The sequence below is a fragment of the Serinus canaria genome, chromosome 8, assembly GCF_022539315.1.
Source record: "Serinus canaria isolate serCan28SL12 chromosome 8, serCan2020, whole genome shotgun sequence".
In the NCBI taxonomy this organism is placed as follows: domain Eukaryota; kingdom Metazoa; phylum Chordata; class Aves; order Passeriformes; family Fringillidae; genus Serinus; species Serinus canaria.
The window spans coordinates 23,832,829-23,851,555 of record NC_066322.1 but is presented as its reverse complement, the minus strand read 5'-3'; the positions used below and the strand labels follow the sequence as shown (position 1 = coordinate 23,851,555).

The 18,727-nt window shown below is 45.8% G+C and overlaps 1 protein-coding gene and 1 long non-coding RNA gene across 2 annotated transcripts; one reads left to right on the top strand and one right to left on the bottom strand.

Annotated features, from left to right (window-relative positions):
* The first annotated feature begins 1,942 nt into the window (after positions 1 to 1,942).
* IVNS1ABP (influenza virus NS1A binding protein) lies at positions 1,943 to 18,514 on the top strand. The gene is made up of 15 exons (XM_009088426.4): positions 1,943 to 2,180; positions 7,818 to 8,044; positions 9,212 to 9,338; positions 9,649 to 9,818; positions 9,906 to 9,981; positions 10,688 to 10,861; positions 11,240 to 11,365; positions 12,727 to 12,834; positions 14,757 to 14,883; positions 15,396 to 15,620; positions 15,698 to 15,819; positions 15,990 to 16,116; positions 16,199 to 16,330; positions 16,478 to 16,651; positions 17,078 to 18,514. Exons 3-15 carry the CDS (start codon positions 9,228 to 9,230, stop codon positions 17,329 to 17,331), a joined length of 1,926 nt encoding a protein of 641 aa, XP_009086674.1. The 5' UTR covers positions 1,943 to 2,180; positions 7,818 to 8,044; positions 9,212 to 9,227; the 3' UTR covers positions 17,332 to 18,514.
* LOC127059868 (uncharacterized) lies at positions 9,940 to 10,672 on the bottom strand. The gene is made up of 2 exons (XR_007778174.1): positions 10,441 to 10,672; positions 9,940 to 10,311 (listed from the first exon to the last, which is right to left on the bottom strand). It is a non-coding gene; the product is annotated as an uncharacterized LOC127059868 (long non-coding RNA).
* Positions 18,515 to 18,727: the final 213 nt, after the last annotated feature.

The window sequence follows — 18,727 nt, the reverse complement described above, 5'->3', positions numbered from 1 at the left end:
TGCAAAGTTTCTAGCCATTTGAAATGAAGGTATTTGCATGTCACAGAAGTACCTTCCATCAGCACAGGATTTCATCCAGAGTAAAGGTGTTTTAATGATTTAAAATAATATCATGTTGACTGCACAGCAAGGAGCAGAGGAAAAAAAAAACACCTTTTTTTTCAGTGGGAGTGAGTTTGGATGATCAGAACACAGTTGGGCCAAAGGACAGCTGAGCTCCTGGCCTAGCTCTGCACAAGGGTCCATGGGAAAAGAACTGGGAACACTCATCTGCTAACTGTGCTGTAGGGAAGCTGTGGCTCCTGCTCTCTGACATCACATGTGGTGGCTGACAATGAAAATTGATGGTGATTCATAAAGGCATCTCCATCCCTAAGAAAACTGGAAGAACAGCTTGCATAATCTTGAGATTTACTTAATTAAGTAACATCCCAGCACCGGTCTATTTGATCATCATTCCTTTACCTCCTGCCCCCTCCCAGCTTTGCCTTTGATTAACTTAGGCCTGATAAGAAACTTCATTCAAAAAGAAAGCAGAGTGGGAAGGCAGCCCTGAGGTGTGGCTGGTGATTTAAAAGCTGAAAAGAAGCAGTAAGAATGTCTCAGGTGGAAGTTGGGATTGCCGATTGCTGCAGGCAAGGTGAGAAACTGGGGAGGGCTCAGCTGCAGCCGAGATATATGTGCTGGTGAGGAATACACCTACAGCTTAATTCCTCTGCCTGCTTCTGATAAGACAAGATCATTATTGTCAGTATTTTAAAGCACTTTATGCATGAAACCTCCGAATGGCTCAACTTCAGTGTTTTGAAAAATGCTTCTCCACTGAGATTCTTGAAGAGTGTTAGAGAAATGGGTACATTTTACAATATATGACAAAATATCACGTACATTGCACAGTTGAGACACTGAAGGTGTATCTAATGTAATCTACAGGCTTCCTATTTCCTGACCAAGGCAGCCTCTGAATCTGGAGAAAGCACTCAGGGAAGTTGCACAGGGAAGTGTACACTACCTTCCAGGTGACCTTGGCACTTTAAATCAGGAAGCAAACATGGATCCTCAGACTTTACCCAGCCCATGGATTATTTATGATGATCTTGCAGCAGCTCTCAGTGCCAGCCATGAATCAGGAGCTTGCATGCAAACACATAACAAACAGACAGAGCTTCAAATACTCCTCGTTTATCAGCAGGGATGTTTAAAAATTAATTTCCCTGGAAAGACAGAATTTATCCTGAAAAATGTGTGGGTGACTTCCTCATCCAGCTGTTCATCTGGAAAATGGCTTTCCCAGAGGGACTCCAGGGTGATGGGGTGAGGCGGAATGAAGCTGTCATGGCCTCACACAGAGAGCGAGCTCCCAGGGAGAGCTCCTAACATTAAACATGGTGTTTTTTTGGTCAGATATAGTGCCTTGAAGTACAGCCCAGATTCATGAGGGAGTGGGGGCTGAGGGGGAGCAATGGCTGAGGGGGTTCATGACTGAGAGGGAGCCATGGCTGAGGGGGAGCAATGCCTGAGGGGGCAGCATGGCTGAGGGGGTCAAACGGGTGAGGTAGAGTCGTGGCTGAGGAGTAATGACGAGGGAGACCTGTAGCTGAGGTGCTGACATGGCTATGGGAGAGTCACGGCAAGGAGGATCTCATGGCTGAGGAGAACAGGCAGCGCCAGGTCCGAAAGAGAAAGCCTACTGAACCAGTTGTGCTCGTGGCTGAGTGCTGCAACCAACACTCACGGCAGCAGCCGGTACAGGCAGAAACGGGCACGGCGTCCCCGCCCCACCGCTTCCTCCGCCCCAGCCCCCACGGGCACGGCGCCTCTTCCCGCCGGCCCTGAGGCGGAGGGGCCGTGGAGGGCGGGGCGGCCGGACTCGTTTCACGGCCGAGCGGAGCCCATCGTGGCCGCCCCAGCACCGCCTCCTCCCCTCCCCGCTCTCCTCCCGCCTCCCGGAGGAGGAGGGTCCAGGGCGCTGCGCTCTGCGTGTGTCCGCAGCTCGCGTGGCCTCACTAACCCACTCCGCTCCCGCCTTCCCTCGGCAGTGCCTCGCCCTCCGCTCTTCCGCTCCCTCTGTTCCTCCGCTGCTCCTTCCCGGCCAGTCGGGGTTGCGCCTGCGAGTCTTCTTCCCCAGCATTCTGGAGGCTCCCAATATGTTCAGCGCCGTCCGCGCCCAGAGGCACCAGGTACGGCGGGCGGGGGCCGGGCAGGGGCTGTGCAGCCGCGCTTTGTTCGGCGCTGGGCAGCGGGCGGAGGCGGCGGCCTGGGCGGGCGCCCCGCGCTCGGGGAACCGCAGCCCCTGCGGCCCCGGCGCTTTTGTTGCTTGTTCGGGGCCCGTTTTCTTGGGCCGCGGAGTTGCCCGCATGGCCTGAAGGGCGTGAGGCCGCTCTCTCCGTGCCGGGGGAACGGGCGGGCCCCGGCGGCCGGGGTAGCTCCCGGTGTAGCCCCCGGCCGGGAATTCCCGGGTTCCCCACGCATACGGGTGCGGGGCCAAGGTCAGGCGCTGCCTCTTCCAGCCATGCTGCCGCCGCGGAGAGGCATTTTCCGAAACCCGTACCGTGAATGGCGGGGGGCGGAAAAAGAGAATCGCGGGAATCCTGGACTTTGGAGGAAATAGCCGCTCCGGGATGAGCAACGTGTGCTGATAGCTGTTTGCCAATGCCGTGACCCTCCCTGTCACCTATAGCAGTTCTAGGAAGTGGGAGATAATAAAGCAAAAACGGTGGCTGTCAGCTCACATTAGTGTTTCTGGGGAAAGCTGATGAGGGTGAATGACCAGAGCGGTTTGTTTTGGGGTTTTCTTAGGGTTTTTTGGGGGGTGGCTGGGGAGGTGTACAGTATATTCTGCCTACATGCACCAATTTCTAGAGTTTTTTAGAATTTTTAGAGGCGCTTCAAGGTAGAAAATGCCTTTGCATTGGCACTTTTGCTGTTCCTTCACCCAGCATTCCCACAGATAATAAAACCTGAATTGGCTGTAATTTCTTGCAGGGTAGAAAATACTGGCAGTGAGAGGCGAAACATCCGAGTTATTTCCTAAGGAGATGTGTGGTGATAGACTAATGGAAATACAATCTCATGTCGCTGTTTGTGTGGTTTGTGAAGGGAGGACTTTTTTTTTTTTCTTGTTTGCAGTGATGGGTGTGTAGACACCACATCTGTTCCCTTCTGTCAGAGAGCTAGAAAATAAGAAAGCAAGCAGGATGTGGTGCTTTGATGGTGAGATCGGTTTAATTTTCAAGAGCAGATTTTGTAGCCACAAGCCTGACTCCTGAAGCTCAGGATGCAACAGTCAGGGAATACTTTCCAGTTGGGAAGCTGTGGGTTAGCTGCTGTAATTAAGTCTGATTTTATTTTCATCAGCTTGAATTCTTAAGGAGCCGGAGATGGTAAGAAAGGCAGAAACTGCCCAGAATGGGGGTGGAAGACAAGGAGGACGTATAAATAAAACTCAGTGATTTGGTTGTGTGACTGATGTTTGGAGAACTGTGGGAAGTCTGTGTTAATAGAAAAAATAGACACAGGGGGTGGGCAAAGGGGAGGAAATAACTCAGATTTTAGCAGAGTGAATGTGAGGCAGAAGGTTGAAAAAGAGATGTAGATAAGGACTGTGACAACAACAGCAAAAGTATAAAGTGGGAAGGGAGAGGAAAGGCAGAACCAGTTTGAAAAGGGAACTAATGACCAGAGTTAGGGCTTAGCAGCATGGGAGACCAGTCCTGGAAGCCAGTGCTGAATGAGCAGCCGGAGTGTTACAGCTGAGGGTTGTCGCTGGAACAGCAGTAACATTGAAGCATGAAGCCTGCTGCTTATAAATTTTTAAAGTCTGCATGCATAAAATGTGTTTGGAAGAGCTCTCTGGGCTTGCTTTCTGTAGAGGGCAGTCCAAGCATTGCACCTTCCCAGGCTGCATGTAAGAGATTTTGGAAAATGTCCACAGCACTCTTGTCATTCCTCTTCAGTTCCTAACCAGTGATAGCAAATATTCCATCTTTTCTCTCACTGTCCTCACTGTTGGCATGGGAGCATGACTAAGGTTGATGTGCAGTGAAATAGAACAATTTTGTCTACAAGTCATAGTTATCAGTGAGACTAAATCTTTAGTGGAAAGCAACTGAAAAGTGAATAAGCAAAACAAAATTGTTGTAAATTTTGAGTCTTATTGTAGATTACTGGTGTAAAGAGGTTGGGCCTCTTCAGTGGTGTAAAGTAGGTTAATAAATGTCTTGTCTTTGGTGTTCTGCCCAAATGCGGACTCAGACATGAAAAGATGATGTGGTTTTACCATAAATAAATGCTAATGTATGAAATAAATGTTTTGAGGACATTTGGTTTTATATTCTAATACAGATAATGGACTGTGAGCAGTCGTAGGTGTGACCTACATTTCTTCTGAGCTGGGCTGTCATAAGCCAGAAAGCTCCAGCTGGGTGTTAAATTCCATTTTTGTTTCACAAGTGTCAATCAGGTGTCTGTCATTACATCAGCAAGTATTGATGTTAAATCAAAAGATTATCAGGTACCTCCCCCAAAGTAGGGCTTTACCTGTGAGTTGAAGAAGTAGTACATTATTTGACTAAAAGGTTTGTGCAGAATTGGCACAGCATATACTGCACATGGAAAGTGGGCTCTCTTAAAGATGAGAGGTAAAATAGATGGTCCCTGTGTTGTTAGGTCGTGGGCAAGGTGACTGCCTCTGGGACTTGCTATCTTGGTGGTCACCTGAGGCCACAGCTCCTGCAGGAGGCTCTGCAGGGGAGATGCCTAGGGCAGCACTGAGGATCACTGTGTCTCAGCATCATTGCTATTTAAATGGGTTTTCTTAAATGTATTTTTAAATGGGCAGCAGTGAAATAGAGGAGTTTAAAAGGAGGGAATCTCCCTGCTGGAAGTCAGGATGTGCATCTAGTTTATCTCTGAGTGCATGATGAGCTGTGACTCGCTCACGGTCCAGTGGTACATGTACATAGCAAAGGAAAATCTCGGTCTGTGCACAACATGAGGCGTTCAGGAAACACAGCTACTACAACAAGGTTGTGTTTAAAATCCAGCAGCTGGGCAGACATTTGAGTCCTTGCATTCCTGTGCCTGGGAACAGCTGGTGTGCCAGAACACACCATGTGGATGTTCCGTGACTTCAGGCCTGCCTGAGCCGAGCCCGGTGTGATCGGCTCTTGATCCAAGGGCGTCTCCAGCCCAACACCAGTACCAGTCCTTACTGTTAAAATTACAACAAAAATCCAGGGTTTATGCATTACTCTTTAGTTTTTTGCATCATTTTAAAAGTAAGGGAACAGCTGCTCTCAAGTAGGAGTTTTCTCCAGTGGAATGTGTTGTTCCCATCTGGGATGATAATTCTGTAGCTTGAATGTGTTTTTAGAAGTGCATTTGGATGGAGCTTGAGCAGTCATGATATTAGAGGCACCAGGCTTTACCTGGCTGTCAGTCATCTGGGAACATCTCACTTGGCATAAAAAAAAGTTAAAATCCTGGATAATTATAAAAACAGTCACAGAGATCTTCATGTGCTGAGCTAAAAGGGAGTATAAGCAAGGAGGGGGAGGTAATGACAAAGTGATTTTGATTAAAACAAAAAAAAATTAAAGGAAAGAGTTTTTGCAGTACCTGTTAATGACCTTTAATGCAGAATAGGCAGTGTTATTGACTTTGCAGTGAATTTTGGCTAATAGTTTGGGTTATGTTCCAGCAGCAGTACTCCAAACCAAAATGAGGAAAGTTGTGAATTTGCTTGTGCTATTTAATGCTGTTTTGAGTAATAATATTAGCCATGACACACACAACAGCACTGAAACTCTGTGGCAGTAATTAAGACGTTCAAATTCCAAAATGTTCATATTCCTAGATATTCAGATTGGACAATACCATTAGGGACATAAATGCATCTGCATGGGATTTGGTGTGTTGCACCAAGGAGGGTTTTAACAGACAAATCTTCCATTTCAATCCAGAACTATTTTGGATGGCCTTCTTAGGTCTTCAAGGTCCCAGGCAAGTACATGTGGCAGAGTTAGAACATTGGAACTAAAACTGATGTGTTACAGCAGAATGTGACAGCTCACACCCAGAGGTGTAAACTGAGCCAGGTTGATTGTGGGATTTAGTTAGAATAGTTTGACTAGCTGTCCTGTGACTTGAAATGTTTTGGTTGAGGTGAATTTTTGGGGAAGGTGTGGACATCAGGCTGTTAGTTCTGTTTTGAGAAGTTTGCTTGCTTTAAAAATTGCAGTGATTATGCCACTTGTACCAACAGGGGAAGCGTTGACTCCCAAATGCTTAATTAAATAATATTTGTTAAATAGAGCTTGGTGTCAGCTTTTTAACTTGCCTGTAGGATTACAAGAGGAATATACCTGAATTTATTATTATTTAATCTCACCTCTATGTGAGATCTCTTTTCCCAGCGAAGCACACCGGCATTGCTGTGTGTTGGCGGAAGTTGTGTGTGGGGGTGCTGCTCCTGCAGTGCCCAGCATTCTGGGTGCTGTGTTCCCGTGATGTGGAACACTGCTGTGCTTGGGAGCAGCTGTTCCCTTCTCCAGGCTGCATGGCTGTGCCTGCTCCAGAGCCAAGCTCTGCGAGTGTTTGTTCTGCATGCACGGTTCTCTGCTGGCTGGAATCTTCTGTGTGCTCAGCTGTGGGAATGGAGGCAGTGTTCCTGGAGCTGGTACGTGGTGGGATAATGCCCTCTGCTGCTCCCAGGAATCAGCCTCCTGCTGGAGCTACTGGGCTGCACCAGGCACAGGCACAGGCAGATACTGCTCCTGCCAAAGTCACCCTGGGCTGAGCGCTGGCCACGCAGCACGGTCACAAGGTTCTCTTCCCTGAAACGGAGGGCACTTTTAGTTTTTGACAAGGAGAAATGAGCTGCACCTATTTTTAGGAAACCCAGTTCCGAATGTGGCATTTATTCTGTGGTTAAAAATATAGTGTTGGAACTGAAGTGATTGATGTTTTCCTGAGGTGGCACCAGGGTCATGGAAAGTTCCAGAGTGAGTGTTTGTTGCCTGTTCCCTCCCTGCTGCTGCTCCTCCTCCTCCTCTTCTCCCCTCCCCAAAAAATCCTGACATAAAGAGCCCACCAGCATGTGAATTCCCAGCAAAGCCACCCCAGTCTGCACTGCCAGTGCCGAGCTCAACCAGAACCCAGCAGGGTCTGTTCCAGCAGAGAGACCTTTTACCAAAGAAAGCTGTCATACAGATTCCCGACTATAATTTCTGGAACTAGCAGAGACTGGAGACATGCCCAGTCATTTCAGACATGTCCTTAATCCATCTTCAGACAATTTTAGGCATTCAGTAGAAGAAGGCTATAAGTAGATGAGCACAAGAAGAGCAGAAGGTAGGAGGCTTGTGGATTGTGTTCTTTTATAAAATGGAGTAATTTCTGTTGTGTTACATGTGAGTTACCTACTTGTGGAAGCAATAATGATAATGGAATGTGCTGAAGGACAGAGTTGGTAAGGGATTGGCTAAAAATGGGATTCAGCTGTTCTGACTTTTTTCCTAAGCACTAATTTAGCCCTTTTCTTGTCTCCAGGGGCATAATGATGATGTGGTTGATTTCTTATTAGGCACGAGGACATATTGGTGTCAATATGGAATTTTTCAGGCTGCTTGCTTTTTGTGGGGGGGAAAAAAAACCCCAACCCCCCCCCCAAAAAACAACAGCAACAATAAAACAACCCCAACTTGTTTGTGAAGAAAAACTTGTTAGTTTGAGTCAGGACTGGGAATCAAGTTTTATGTGAAATACATGGCAGCACTATTTGTTGTCGTTACTTGATACCTTCTCCTTTATTGCAGGTTATGATGCATGATTATCACAGAAGAAATTCATGTCTATAGCTCATAAGGACTATATTACATCATCTTCAAGCCTGATAGTTTTGGAATCCATATTGCAGCTGCAAACACACGTCTGCTTTTGCATTTCCATAAACATCTTCCCTGTCAGGAGATCCTGAAACTCAAGTGCTCTAACACAGTGATACCATTGGGCTATTTTAAATTTACAGTCATATATTTGCTTGGTAAGTTGTACATTAATGTGTATACAGTAGTTAATACTTCTGCTGAAATTATGTAAATTTAAAATCTTGGTGTCTTTTCTTTAATAAAACACAACAGATGGATGTTTGTAAGTAAGATTATTGTTGCCAGTTTAGGGTTGAATACTCTCAGTAGTAAGTGAATTTAAAATAGATGGATTAACAATAGAAGTATTTTGTGGGAGCTTTGGTATTTTCATTACTGATTTTTGCAATCCACTACTTCTGGTTTGGAGTTTTCTTATTTAGTGTGATCTTCAGAATTTTCTTAAACTCAAGGTGGAAATAAAAATTGTTGCTGGTGACATTAATAGAATCCTACATATACTGTAAGTTTTTTTAGGTAACTGTACTTCTATGTATGTTAACAGCTCAAACTTAGAAATCTGTTTTTTTGTTTTAAATTACTATTTCAAATTTGTTAGTTAAGTGTTCTTAATTAGCTTCTTATTTGGAAAGTGCTTAACTAAATAAGAATAAATTAAAGGAGCTAAGAAATAGCTTCCAGATAAAAAAATTTAAAGTTTCCTGAAGTTCTTTTTCCAGTCTTGGACTGATCTCCCTGAGGTGTAATCTTTGTATATGGCTGAGGTCTTCAAAAGAAGTTGTTCTAGCTTTGAGATGATTTAAAATACATGATTGTTGTTCAGAATTTATTAAATTATGTCCGTTTCGTTGGTCATAATGTTTTCATGACTTCAAGCTGCTCTAAAATACTGAGTCATTACTCAGTATAAAATTAAACAGAAAATGTTTATCTATTTTACTTCACAAGCTACTTTAAATTCTCAGTTCTTATTTTTTTAATGTGGCAGGGTTTTGTGTCTGCAAGAAATGCAGCTGGACCAGAGTGCGAGGGAGCGGAAAGTGGTGATGAATAATGTTAGCTGGGGATGGATCTATCTACCAAAAAAATTCTTTAGGGAACAGAATCCATGTAATCCAGTGGTTACCAGCTTGCTCTCACAAGCTGGCACAGATTCAGCCTGTGGTTTTGAACGCAGTACCTGCTGAAGGGATGCGGCCTCAATCTCTGAAAATCATTAATCCATTAATGCCCCCTGCGTGTTTGTTTGCAAACAGTGTTGCTAGTACTGCTGCACTGAAGCAACATGCTGTGTGTGTAACCTTTGCCCATTGCATATGCAGTCAGACCAACACCAAAATGATTCCCAACGGATATTTGATGTTTGAGGATGAGAACTTCATTGAGTCATCTGTTGCCAAACTCAACGCCTTACGGAAGAGCGGTCAGTTCTGCGACGTCCGCCTCCAGGTACCTGTGCCCTGCCCCAGTGGGGTGCCTGGGGGGATGTGGGGGTTACACCACATGAAGCTGTTGCTTCACAGATTGGTGGATGTGAGATTTTCGAAGCCCATTTTTCTGAACAATGGATACTAAAAAAAATCCAAATGGGGTGCACGTTGAGAGAAGTGATGCTAACTTTCAGCTGGAGACTGTTGATTTGAAAAATTGAATTGAACTGGGGCATTCCCCTGAGTCAGCCTTGATATTGTGAAAATACAAAGGTAATTAGAAAAAATCCTCACCAGCACATGGGCTTCTTGTTTGTGTTTGACATAAGGTGTGTGGACACGAGATGCTGGCGCACCGAGCTGTGCTGGCATGCTGCAGTCCCTACCTGTTTGAAATCTTCAACACTGACAGCGACTGTCATGGAGTTTCCCATGTGAAATTTGATGATCTCAACCCAGAAGCTGTTGAAGTTCTGTTGAATTATGCCTATACTGCTCAGTAAGTAGTTCTTATGGTAACTAGAGAGAGGATAGGCTTTGATTGGAAAAATCAGAATAATAAGAGGTAAATTTCTGTATTTAATAGGTTAAAAGCCGATAAAGATCTGGTGAAAGATGTATACTCTGCAGCAAAGAAGTTGAAGATGGAAAGGGTTAAGCAGGTATGGTTCTCACACCTCTGGAAGTCCTTTATTCCTTCCCAGGCTGACAGCATTGCACCTTTTGGTGTTAGCGAGCCAAAACCTGATGCTTCTGTGGAAGAAGTGCCCAGCACAAAGCTGCTGTAGATGTTCCTTAGCACTGTATTGATTTGGTGCCAGCTGGATGTGTTACTTCCACTTGAGCAGTCTTGGTGCCAGGGTGTTCCCTGAAGTAATGTTTTGTATTTGTGCACCTATGTAAGAAAAACAGCTTTGAATCTTGGCTGATTCCTTACCTTCAGGTCTGTGGCAGCAGTGCTGTGCTTGGTTGTGTTTGGAGCATGAACAAACCTGTAAATATGTCAGAAAAAGAGTAATTGACACACTCCTGAACATAAATTTTGTAGCACTTGACTTTGGAAATACCCTTAGCTGCAGATAGGGGTACCCTTAAAAAGGGAATTGGGATTGTTAGCTCACCTGACTGAGAAGCAGATTTGAATAGGTGTTCAGTAGAAAAGCATGGGGTCAATGCAGATGTCACTAGCTTCCAAATGTGTCTTGAGTTTTTCATTTAAGATGTGCACATTCCTGTGGAAGGCAACATTCCCTTTACAGCACTGGCATGGGGATGACAGCAGAGTCACTATTCTGCAGTTAGAAAACAGCTGCTGTATGTTGGGATAGATAATTTAAATGTATAAAAACTGTCTGCTTGTATTGCCAGGTTTGTGGTGACTATTTGCTCTCCAAGATGGACGTGCAGAGCTGCATCTCGTACCGGAACTTTGCCAGCTGCATGGGAGACTCCCGGTTGTTGAACAAGATCGATGGCTACATTCAGGAACACCTTGTAGAGATTTCAGAACAGGAGGAATTTCTCAAGCTCCCACGGTTAAAGGTTAGCTTCAGTTTGTAGAATTCCTTCTGGTATAGGATTTCCAAAAAGCAACCTGAGGAGCAACTAGGATTTCCTTCCCTTTTGAGGGCAGGAAAGCTTGGTGTACTGACTGCTGTCAGTAATATGACAAGTTTGGATCTATGTCCTATTCTTAGTGCTGTGAACCTTAACTGTAGAGAACATGTGCTGTCACCCTTTCCAGGTGTAAAAGGTGATTGTATTTAAATGTGCTTCTTAGTTCCATAGGCTGAAAGCTCCTTGTGGTGTTTTCTGGCTCTGTGGTAAAGAGAGAGTTGTGCTCACTTTGTGAAGTACAGCATGCTACAGGGAGAAAGTGAATTCCTAGACAGTAAATAATCTTTTTTCTTCTCCCTCAAGCTTGAAATAATGCTGGAAGACAATGTTGGCCTACCCAGCAATGGCAAATTGTACACAAAGGTAATCAACTGGGTACAGCGCAGCATCTGGGAGAACGGAGGCAACCTGGAAGATCTAATGGAAGAGGTTAGTCTTTAAGAAAATGGGATTTTGGGATTAATCATTAAAAAAAAAACCCAAAAAAAGCCAATATGAAGGATGATCCCTTTTTTTTTTCTTTTTTTTCCCCCTTCACTTTTTTAACTGACCCTAAAGAATTTAAATTTTGCTGTAGGTACCCCTAACCTGAGAAACTGGGGGGGTGTTCAGGTGAGCTGAATGCACTGTTTCAGTCTGGTCTTCACTTTCCTTTTTGCTCCCCATTGCTGTGTAGTAGCCTCAGAGTGGCCTGTATCTGCTTTAGTTTGGGGAGGTGGTACTGAGACTTGCCATAGATTGGTGATGTTTTCCTTTGCAGGTTTTGCTTGTAAATGCACAGTAGGTAAAAGCTTCTAATGGTTGTTCCTCCCCGTTGGTTTATCTCCCCATAGGTTTATTAACAAAACTAGGATACCAAGGCTGAAGAACCAAGAAGAGCCTCAAGTGTATTGACACGTACAGAAGCAGCAGTCCTGCCCCAGTGCTCCTAAGAAAATCCGCTGTGGGCAGAGAACGATCATGATGATTTAATGGTGTTTACTTACTCCTTTACAGGATGCATTATTTTGAAACTTGTGTGTTGTTAAATGGCTTTTCTCATGAATACTAATGGTAGATGTAGCCTGGGCAGTGTTTAATGGCAAAATTAGCGGGGAGATAAAATTTTTAATTGGCTCCAGCAAACTGACTTTACCAAATCATGTGACGTTCTTCAAATTTTTCAAAATTGCTATTACAATCACAAAAGATCCCAAGAAACACTTGTCTAGGCAAAAGTACATGTTGATGCTGTCGTATAATCTCAAGTGTGTATTTCCTCTTGGAGAAACTAATTTAAAACATCATGTTGAAATTAAGATGCATTTCGTTGAAACAGCTGCATCTGGTTTCAGTGGTGGACAACAGTTTCTTCCAGAACTTAAATTTGTGTTGTCTTCCCTCATTCCCATACTTTCTTTTAGAGTCTGTTGGCTTCTCTTGGCCTTTTTTGATGGAGATAAATATGTGTATTTTTCATAGCAGAAAACTTGTGTGCAGGGATAAAGAAAATGCATGAGACTGTGTATTTGTGTAACTGCAAATTAATGTGCCTTTTGGTTGTCAAATGTTTCTGTGCTGGGAAAACAGCAGAAGCCCATGGAAAATGAAGATTTCTCTCAAGCTGAGAAAGTAAGGAACCTTCACTCCCTATTTGAAGATTTGCCACCATGACATCTGCTTCCTTTTAGTTTTGCCACTGTGCGAGCTTGAGATGAGCTGACGAGCAGTGTGGTGCCTGGGGTAATGTGCCTGTAGCTGAGGAGCACAGAGACAGCAGCCACATGGGTGTTCTGTTGTTGTTTTTGCAGGTGCAAACGCTGTACTACTCAGCTGATCACAAGCTGCTTGATGGAAATCTGCTAGATGGACAGGCTGAGGTGTATGGCAGTGATGATGACCACATTCAGTTTGTGCAGGTACCAATTGCAGACAGTCTCAGGTAACCCCAGGTAGACGAGCAGTTTGCAGCACATCTGAAGTCCTGTGTTCTGCTGGCAGAGAAGGCAGCAGGTGCTGTAGTGGAGAAATGCAGCAGGAGAGGGTGTCTGGCTGGGAGCTGCTGCAGGCCATGATGTGCTCTCAGCTTCTGTCTCTTTGGCAGGCTGGGCTGACTCTCAGCCTTTGCACAACAGAGTGCTCTAATTCTGACTTCAAAATCAATCCTGGCTGTTAGAAGAAAGAAGAGGCAGACAAGCACTCAGCTGTAGGAAGTCAGCTGAGACCTTGTAGAGTTCCCAGAGACTGTAGGGAAACACGGACTGCTTGGCTTGCAGTGGGGAATGTGTCTGGTAAATTTGGGCCCAGAAAAAGATTCCAGATCCAAGTTCTAATCCTTCAGTTGCCAGCGTCTGCTTCTTTTGTTCAGCTGCACTAGTGGTGTAGCTACCAAATCTCTCTGATGCTTTGACTGAGTGCAAATCACTCCTGTGCTTTTTGAGAGGTCTTTTGTTATGGTTTTATTTTTTATTTCTTACCAGGTGTAATCGTTCTGAACTCCAGAAAACCAGATGGCTTAGTACAAACGCAGGCTAAGATAGAAAGAATAAAAAAGGACTAAGAGTTGTAAATTATCAGCTGCTTTATACAAATGAACTTGGTTTAAATTTATAAATTTGAAGCAAATACATTGTAATATTTTATAACAGTGAAGCGTGTTCATACAAAAAGTTACCTTCATGAAATTCGTAGCTAATGTGTAAAAACACTGTCCATCCCAGAATGTGGATTTTAGTAGTGAAATGAGAGGAAAAGGAAAAGCCAGCTAATTTTCCAGTTTGTTGTTTTCAGAAGGCCTTCACAGATTCTCCACCTCTGGATACCATTTGTAATGCTTAGAAGCAGAGAGGTGAATATTAAGGAAGTTCATTTTCAGAACAAAGACCAGAACTTTGTATTTTCTGTTGCAGTTGAGGCAATTTAAAGATAAGAGCTTAAGTGGTTAATTGGATGATGGTTCAGAAATAAAAAAAATGCTCTCTACAAGTGTGCTGCTTGTCACGGTGAGCTGAGCTTAGCAATCCAGCTCCTCTGTGTGAGGTTATCTGAGATAGGTAATGTGTTTCTGAAGTCTTGTGACAGTTTCCATGGAGATCAGGCTCCAGGGAGCTGTGCAGGCATCGCAGACTTGGGACTGTGGTCATAAACTCTGCTGCTGAACAGTATAGACAGCATGGTAACTTCCTGTGCTTCAGGAAGAGCCTCAACCACCCAGCCAACTGTGCTGAAACTGGGGATTTTGAGTTTTTTCTTAATAGAGTAAAATAATGTAAGCTACAGTGTAAATTTAATTGGAGATAAAAAGAAAGCAGAAATTTCTTGTTAGCGGGAAGTATCAAGGGAGTAAAATCCAAGAAACAGCTAATCTGAGCACAGAGGGTAACTGAGGTGAAATTAGTTTGTCTTCAGGGAATGAAGAGAATAGTTTATTCACTTCCAAACAGCATTATATAATTAACTCAAGTTCCAGAAGCAGAGCTTGGGAGTGAGGCTCCTATGTGGTAGCTCAGTTCTCTCCAGCTTTGTGTAGCTCTTTCCTTATATTTGTAAATCCTGCTAGAAATGCTCACTCACTTCAGGGATTTGCAGTCCAGCACCAGCAGTATAAAGCTGTAGTCACAGGATAAAGTGAGTTCCAGGACAATAGCGTAGGGTGGTTTTTGGCCACTGTTGCTGGGCAGGCAAGATGTTCTGCTGAAAATATAGGTGTGCTATAAATGCTGCTCTGCGGAGGTGGTAGACAAGTCTGCTCTGGAGTAGCTGCGCAGTGTCTCAGAGAAGCAGAGGTAGAAGGAGCTGTCGTCTCTGGCTAGGTTTCTGTAGCTGCCTTTTGATTTTGCAGAAGAGGCCACCACGTGAGAATGATCACAAGCAGATCAGTAGCAGCTCCTCTGGAAGTCTTTCTCCAAATGCTACTGTTCAGAGTCCTAAACACGAGTGGAAAATCATTGCTTCAGAGAAGACTTCGAGTGAGTAACAGGGGCAGGGGTTGTCTTAACAGATGTGTCTCGTCTCGGGTACCTGCCACTTTCTGCTCCCTGGGGATTTCCTTCACATCTCTAAGGAATGCTGAGGTGTTTCTTCTTACTGATGATACAATTTGCAGGGTGCTTCTGATGTACCTGGGCCAAACTGGGATGACATACATTTCAGTTCCTTATCAGCTAAATCCACGGTGTGTCATCATTTTCCCAGAAAATCCTAAGGAGACAGTCCATAGTTAATTAACAGAGCTGTTTGCTCAGTGTGTGCAAGGAGACTCCCAGCACACGTTTAAGTTGCTGTTGTACATCCTTCAAGCACTCTTAGTATCTAAAGCATAGTTGTCAATAACTACCACTTTTGAAACCAGTAAACTGAAAAAATTGAAGTTTTTGTGCTGCCAAGGGGACTGGCACAACCAGCAGAGCCCATCTGGCATCCAGCTCAGTGCCCCTTTCCGTGGCACTGTGCTTAGGGTGGCGGTGTGCTGTCCCCGCAGGTAACACGTATCTGTGTCTGGCCGTGCTGGACGGGGTCCTGTGTGTCATCTTCCTGCACGGCCGCAACAGCCCCCAGAGCTCCCCCTCGAGCACCCCGCGGCTGCTGAAGAGCCTGAGCTTCGAGCTGCAGCCCAGCGACCTCATTGAGAAGCCCATGTCCCCCATGCAGTACGCGCGCTCGGGGCTGGGCACGGCCGAGCTCAACGGCAAGCTCATCGCTGCGGGTGAGCCGGGGCAGGGGTGCTGGGCCGGGGGTGGGCTGGTGCCTCTGAATGCGGGGCCAGTAACCTCTCGCTTGCAGGGGGCTACAACAGGGAGGAGTGCCTGCGCACCGTGGAGTGCTATGACCCCGAGAAGGACACCTGGACGTTCATCGCACCCATGAGGACGCCGAGGGCCCGGTTCCAGATGGCGGTGCTGATGGTGTGTGGGGTGGGGAGCAAGCCTGTGGGACTCCGCCTGGGCTGAACTGAACAGGGCACACTCAACAGGATGCCTCTAGAAGTTGTTTCTCTGTAGTTCCATGGTTACCCGAGTGCTCACGAGCTGACTGGTGTGCTGAGAGGTGACAGGTGTTGGTTTGTTCCTCTCAGGGGCAGCTGTACGTCGTGGGTGGGTCGAACGGCCACTCGGATGACTTGAGCTGTGGAGAGATGTACGAGCCTGAGATTGATGACTGGACCCCTGTTCCCGAGCTGCGGACCAACCGCTGCAACGCAGGTGAGGCCTCTGCAGTGCCTGGACTGGGGGCTGGAGCCTCAGCCAGTTCTTACTCACTTGCCATTCTTTGCTGTACCAACAGGAGTGTGTGCCCTGAATGGAAAGCTGTACATTGTGGGTGGTTCTGATCCCTATGGCCAGAAAGGACTGAAGAACTGTGATGTGTTTGATCCCGTAACAAAGGCTTGGACGAGCTGTGCTCCCCTTAACATCCGTAAGTTCGTTGGGGAGCTGGGCAGGGATGGGGAGAAAAGGGCAACTGCAGAACTGCACCAAACCAAAAACTACACCAAAGCAAAGCACCTTTGAGTCGCTGCTGTGGGCTGGTGCTGGTGGCTGACCGTGCCGGCTTTGGTTGCAGGGAGGCACCAGTCGGCCGTGTGTGAGCTGGGGGGGTACCTGTACATCATCGGCGGGGCCGAGTCGTGGAACTGCCTCAACAGCGTGGAGCGCTACAACCCCGAGAACAACACCTGGACCCTGATGGCACCCATGAACGTGGCACGGCGCGGCGCCGGCGCGGCTGTCCGTGATGGTAGGGCTGGGGCTGCTGCTTCCGGGCCTTTCATGACTGCTCTGATGCGAGTAGAATACAAAGCTGTGCTCCTTTCTGGGCAGGAAACAATACAGTAAGGAGCCTGGTTGAATGCCCAGTTTTAATTAAAAAGAAAAACCTCTTGGTTGTGGGGCATTCACTCCATCCCTATGTTCTGAAAGTGTCACTGTGCAGCTTCTAGAGCTGCGTCTCTTTGAATTTGGACTTTGCTCTTACTCTGAATCCAATCCCTGTCACCTGTCATGGGCAGGAGACCCAAAGCAGCTCGCTCCTGTAAGTGCAGACCTTGACCAGGCCAAGGTCTGCAACAACACCTGGGTCCCTTAGGGCTTTGTTGAGCCTCCTCGTGGGAGCACAGGGGTGGCTGGTGCTGAGCAGTGAGCGTGGCTCCCTTTCCTCACACAGGCAAGCTGTTTGTGGCTGGAGGATTTGACGGCACGCACGCGGTGAACTGCGTGGAGATGTACGACCCTGCCAGGAACGAGTGGAAGATGATGGGCAGCATGACCACACCCAGGAGCAATGCTGGCATCACCACTGTGGCCAACACCATTTATGCAGTGGGGGGCTTTGATGGCAATGAGTTCTTGAACACACTTGAGGTCTACAATCCAGAGTCAAATGAGTGGAGTCCCTACACCAAAATTTACAAGTTTTAAGTGAATTAAATTCCCTTTTCAAACTAACAGGCTTAGTGATGTAATTGTGTTTCAGTTAGAGGTACACCTGTGAATAGGGGTGGGGAGGGCATAGATGTTGCCAACAGCAACACAGAGCTTTTGCATATTGCATATTAACGTGCTGTATATATTTGTTTTGGAAAAATACTGAGATGAAGGGTTTTTTTGTGTATTTTAGAACTTTAAAAGTTTTGGTTTTGTTTTAAGATTTTGAAAATAACGCAAGAGAAACTAGACTGGGCATATCATTTCAGGAGCTTCCCCCAGTATTTGTCACTTTGCACACTGGATGACTTCTTGGAGGTGTGTTCTTAGCACGAAGGGTAAAATTTGTGGGGGATAATGTTTTTTTCTTTCATCAGGCCTTGGTTTCCTTCAGTAACTGGAACAATCTGTAACAAGAAGCCTTATTTAAATAGATATAATGGCTATTTTTTTTATTAAAAAAAGCTGACATGCCTCTGCTAATACCTTATCTTTTACAATTGCCTTTTTATAACAGTTTTTATATACTCAGCAGAGTATTTTGTCTGTTGAAATGCAAACGGCAGATTAAATGGTTATTGAAACAAAGAGACAGCCTTGGAGTTTCTAGAGCCCAAGTGGGACAGTGGATTGCCCCCACAGGTGAGTTGCTGCCTCTGCTGCAATAGTGTGAGTTAGTCTGCACCACCTTCCTTAGAGCTGCATGGGGTTTCTGGATGTGACACACCCAGACTTTCTACGCTGGGAAAAGGTTTCTGGCTCCAAGTGTTTTGGGGAGAATGCAGAGCATGTTTTCTGTACAGCAGTTTTGTTATTCTGGGTGAGCTGATCTTTGTACAACAACAGTTTGGGGAGGGGGGTTCTCATGGGTTTTAAACTCTTGCCAGCTGGCAAAGAAAATGTGTTGTAGTACCTGTCTTAAGTTTATTTTTCTAATATTACCAGCTGGAAGTGTGATAGAACACAAATAACTTGATTTTGTATGTGCTCATAGTCCTGTTTTAGTTCACTTTCTCTGTTCCTATGGATCAAACATTGGGGTGGGATGACTTGGTGTCTAATGTGTAGTGCTGCACATCTAACTCTGGGTGCCAAAACTAGCACTGACTGCTTGCTGCTGCTGCAAACACATTAAAGGTACCTTTTGGGAAACCCTTGCACCACAGGCATGCCCTGACCTGGCTGTGTGTCGTTTTCTTCAAGGAGGCGGTGTCCTGAGAGATACAAAAAGTGATGTTTCAGATGGGTGTAGGCACAGGAGAGGGGGTGAAGTGTCCCATGTCCCACAAACCTGCAAATCCACAACAGAGGTGCAAAGCTGCACCTGGAGCTACTCCTTCACCTGGGCAGCTTTAGGGATGAGCTACATTGGAGCCAGGCCAGGTCCTGT

What these genes read in the sequence shown, in the direction of transcription:
- IVNS1ABP (XM_009088426.4), top strand. Translation starts at nt 9,228, where the DNA reads ATGATTCCCAACGGATATTTGATGTTTGAGGATGAGAACTTCATTGAG. An exon ending in AGATGGAAAGGGTTAAGCAG is followed by an intron (nt 9,982 to 10,687) that starts GTATGGTTCTCA and finishes TTGTATTGCCAG; the next exon opens with GTTTGTGGTGACTATTTGCT. An exon ending in CGGCAAGCTCATCGCTGCGG is followed by an intron (nt 15,621 to 15,697) that starts GTGAGCCGGGGC and finishes TCTCGCTTGCAG; the next exon opens with GGGGCTACAACAGGGAGGAG.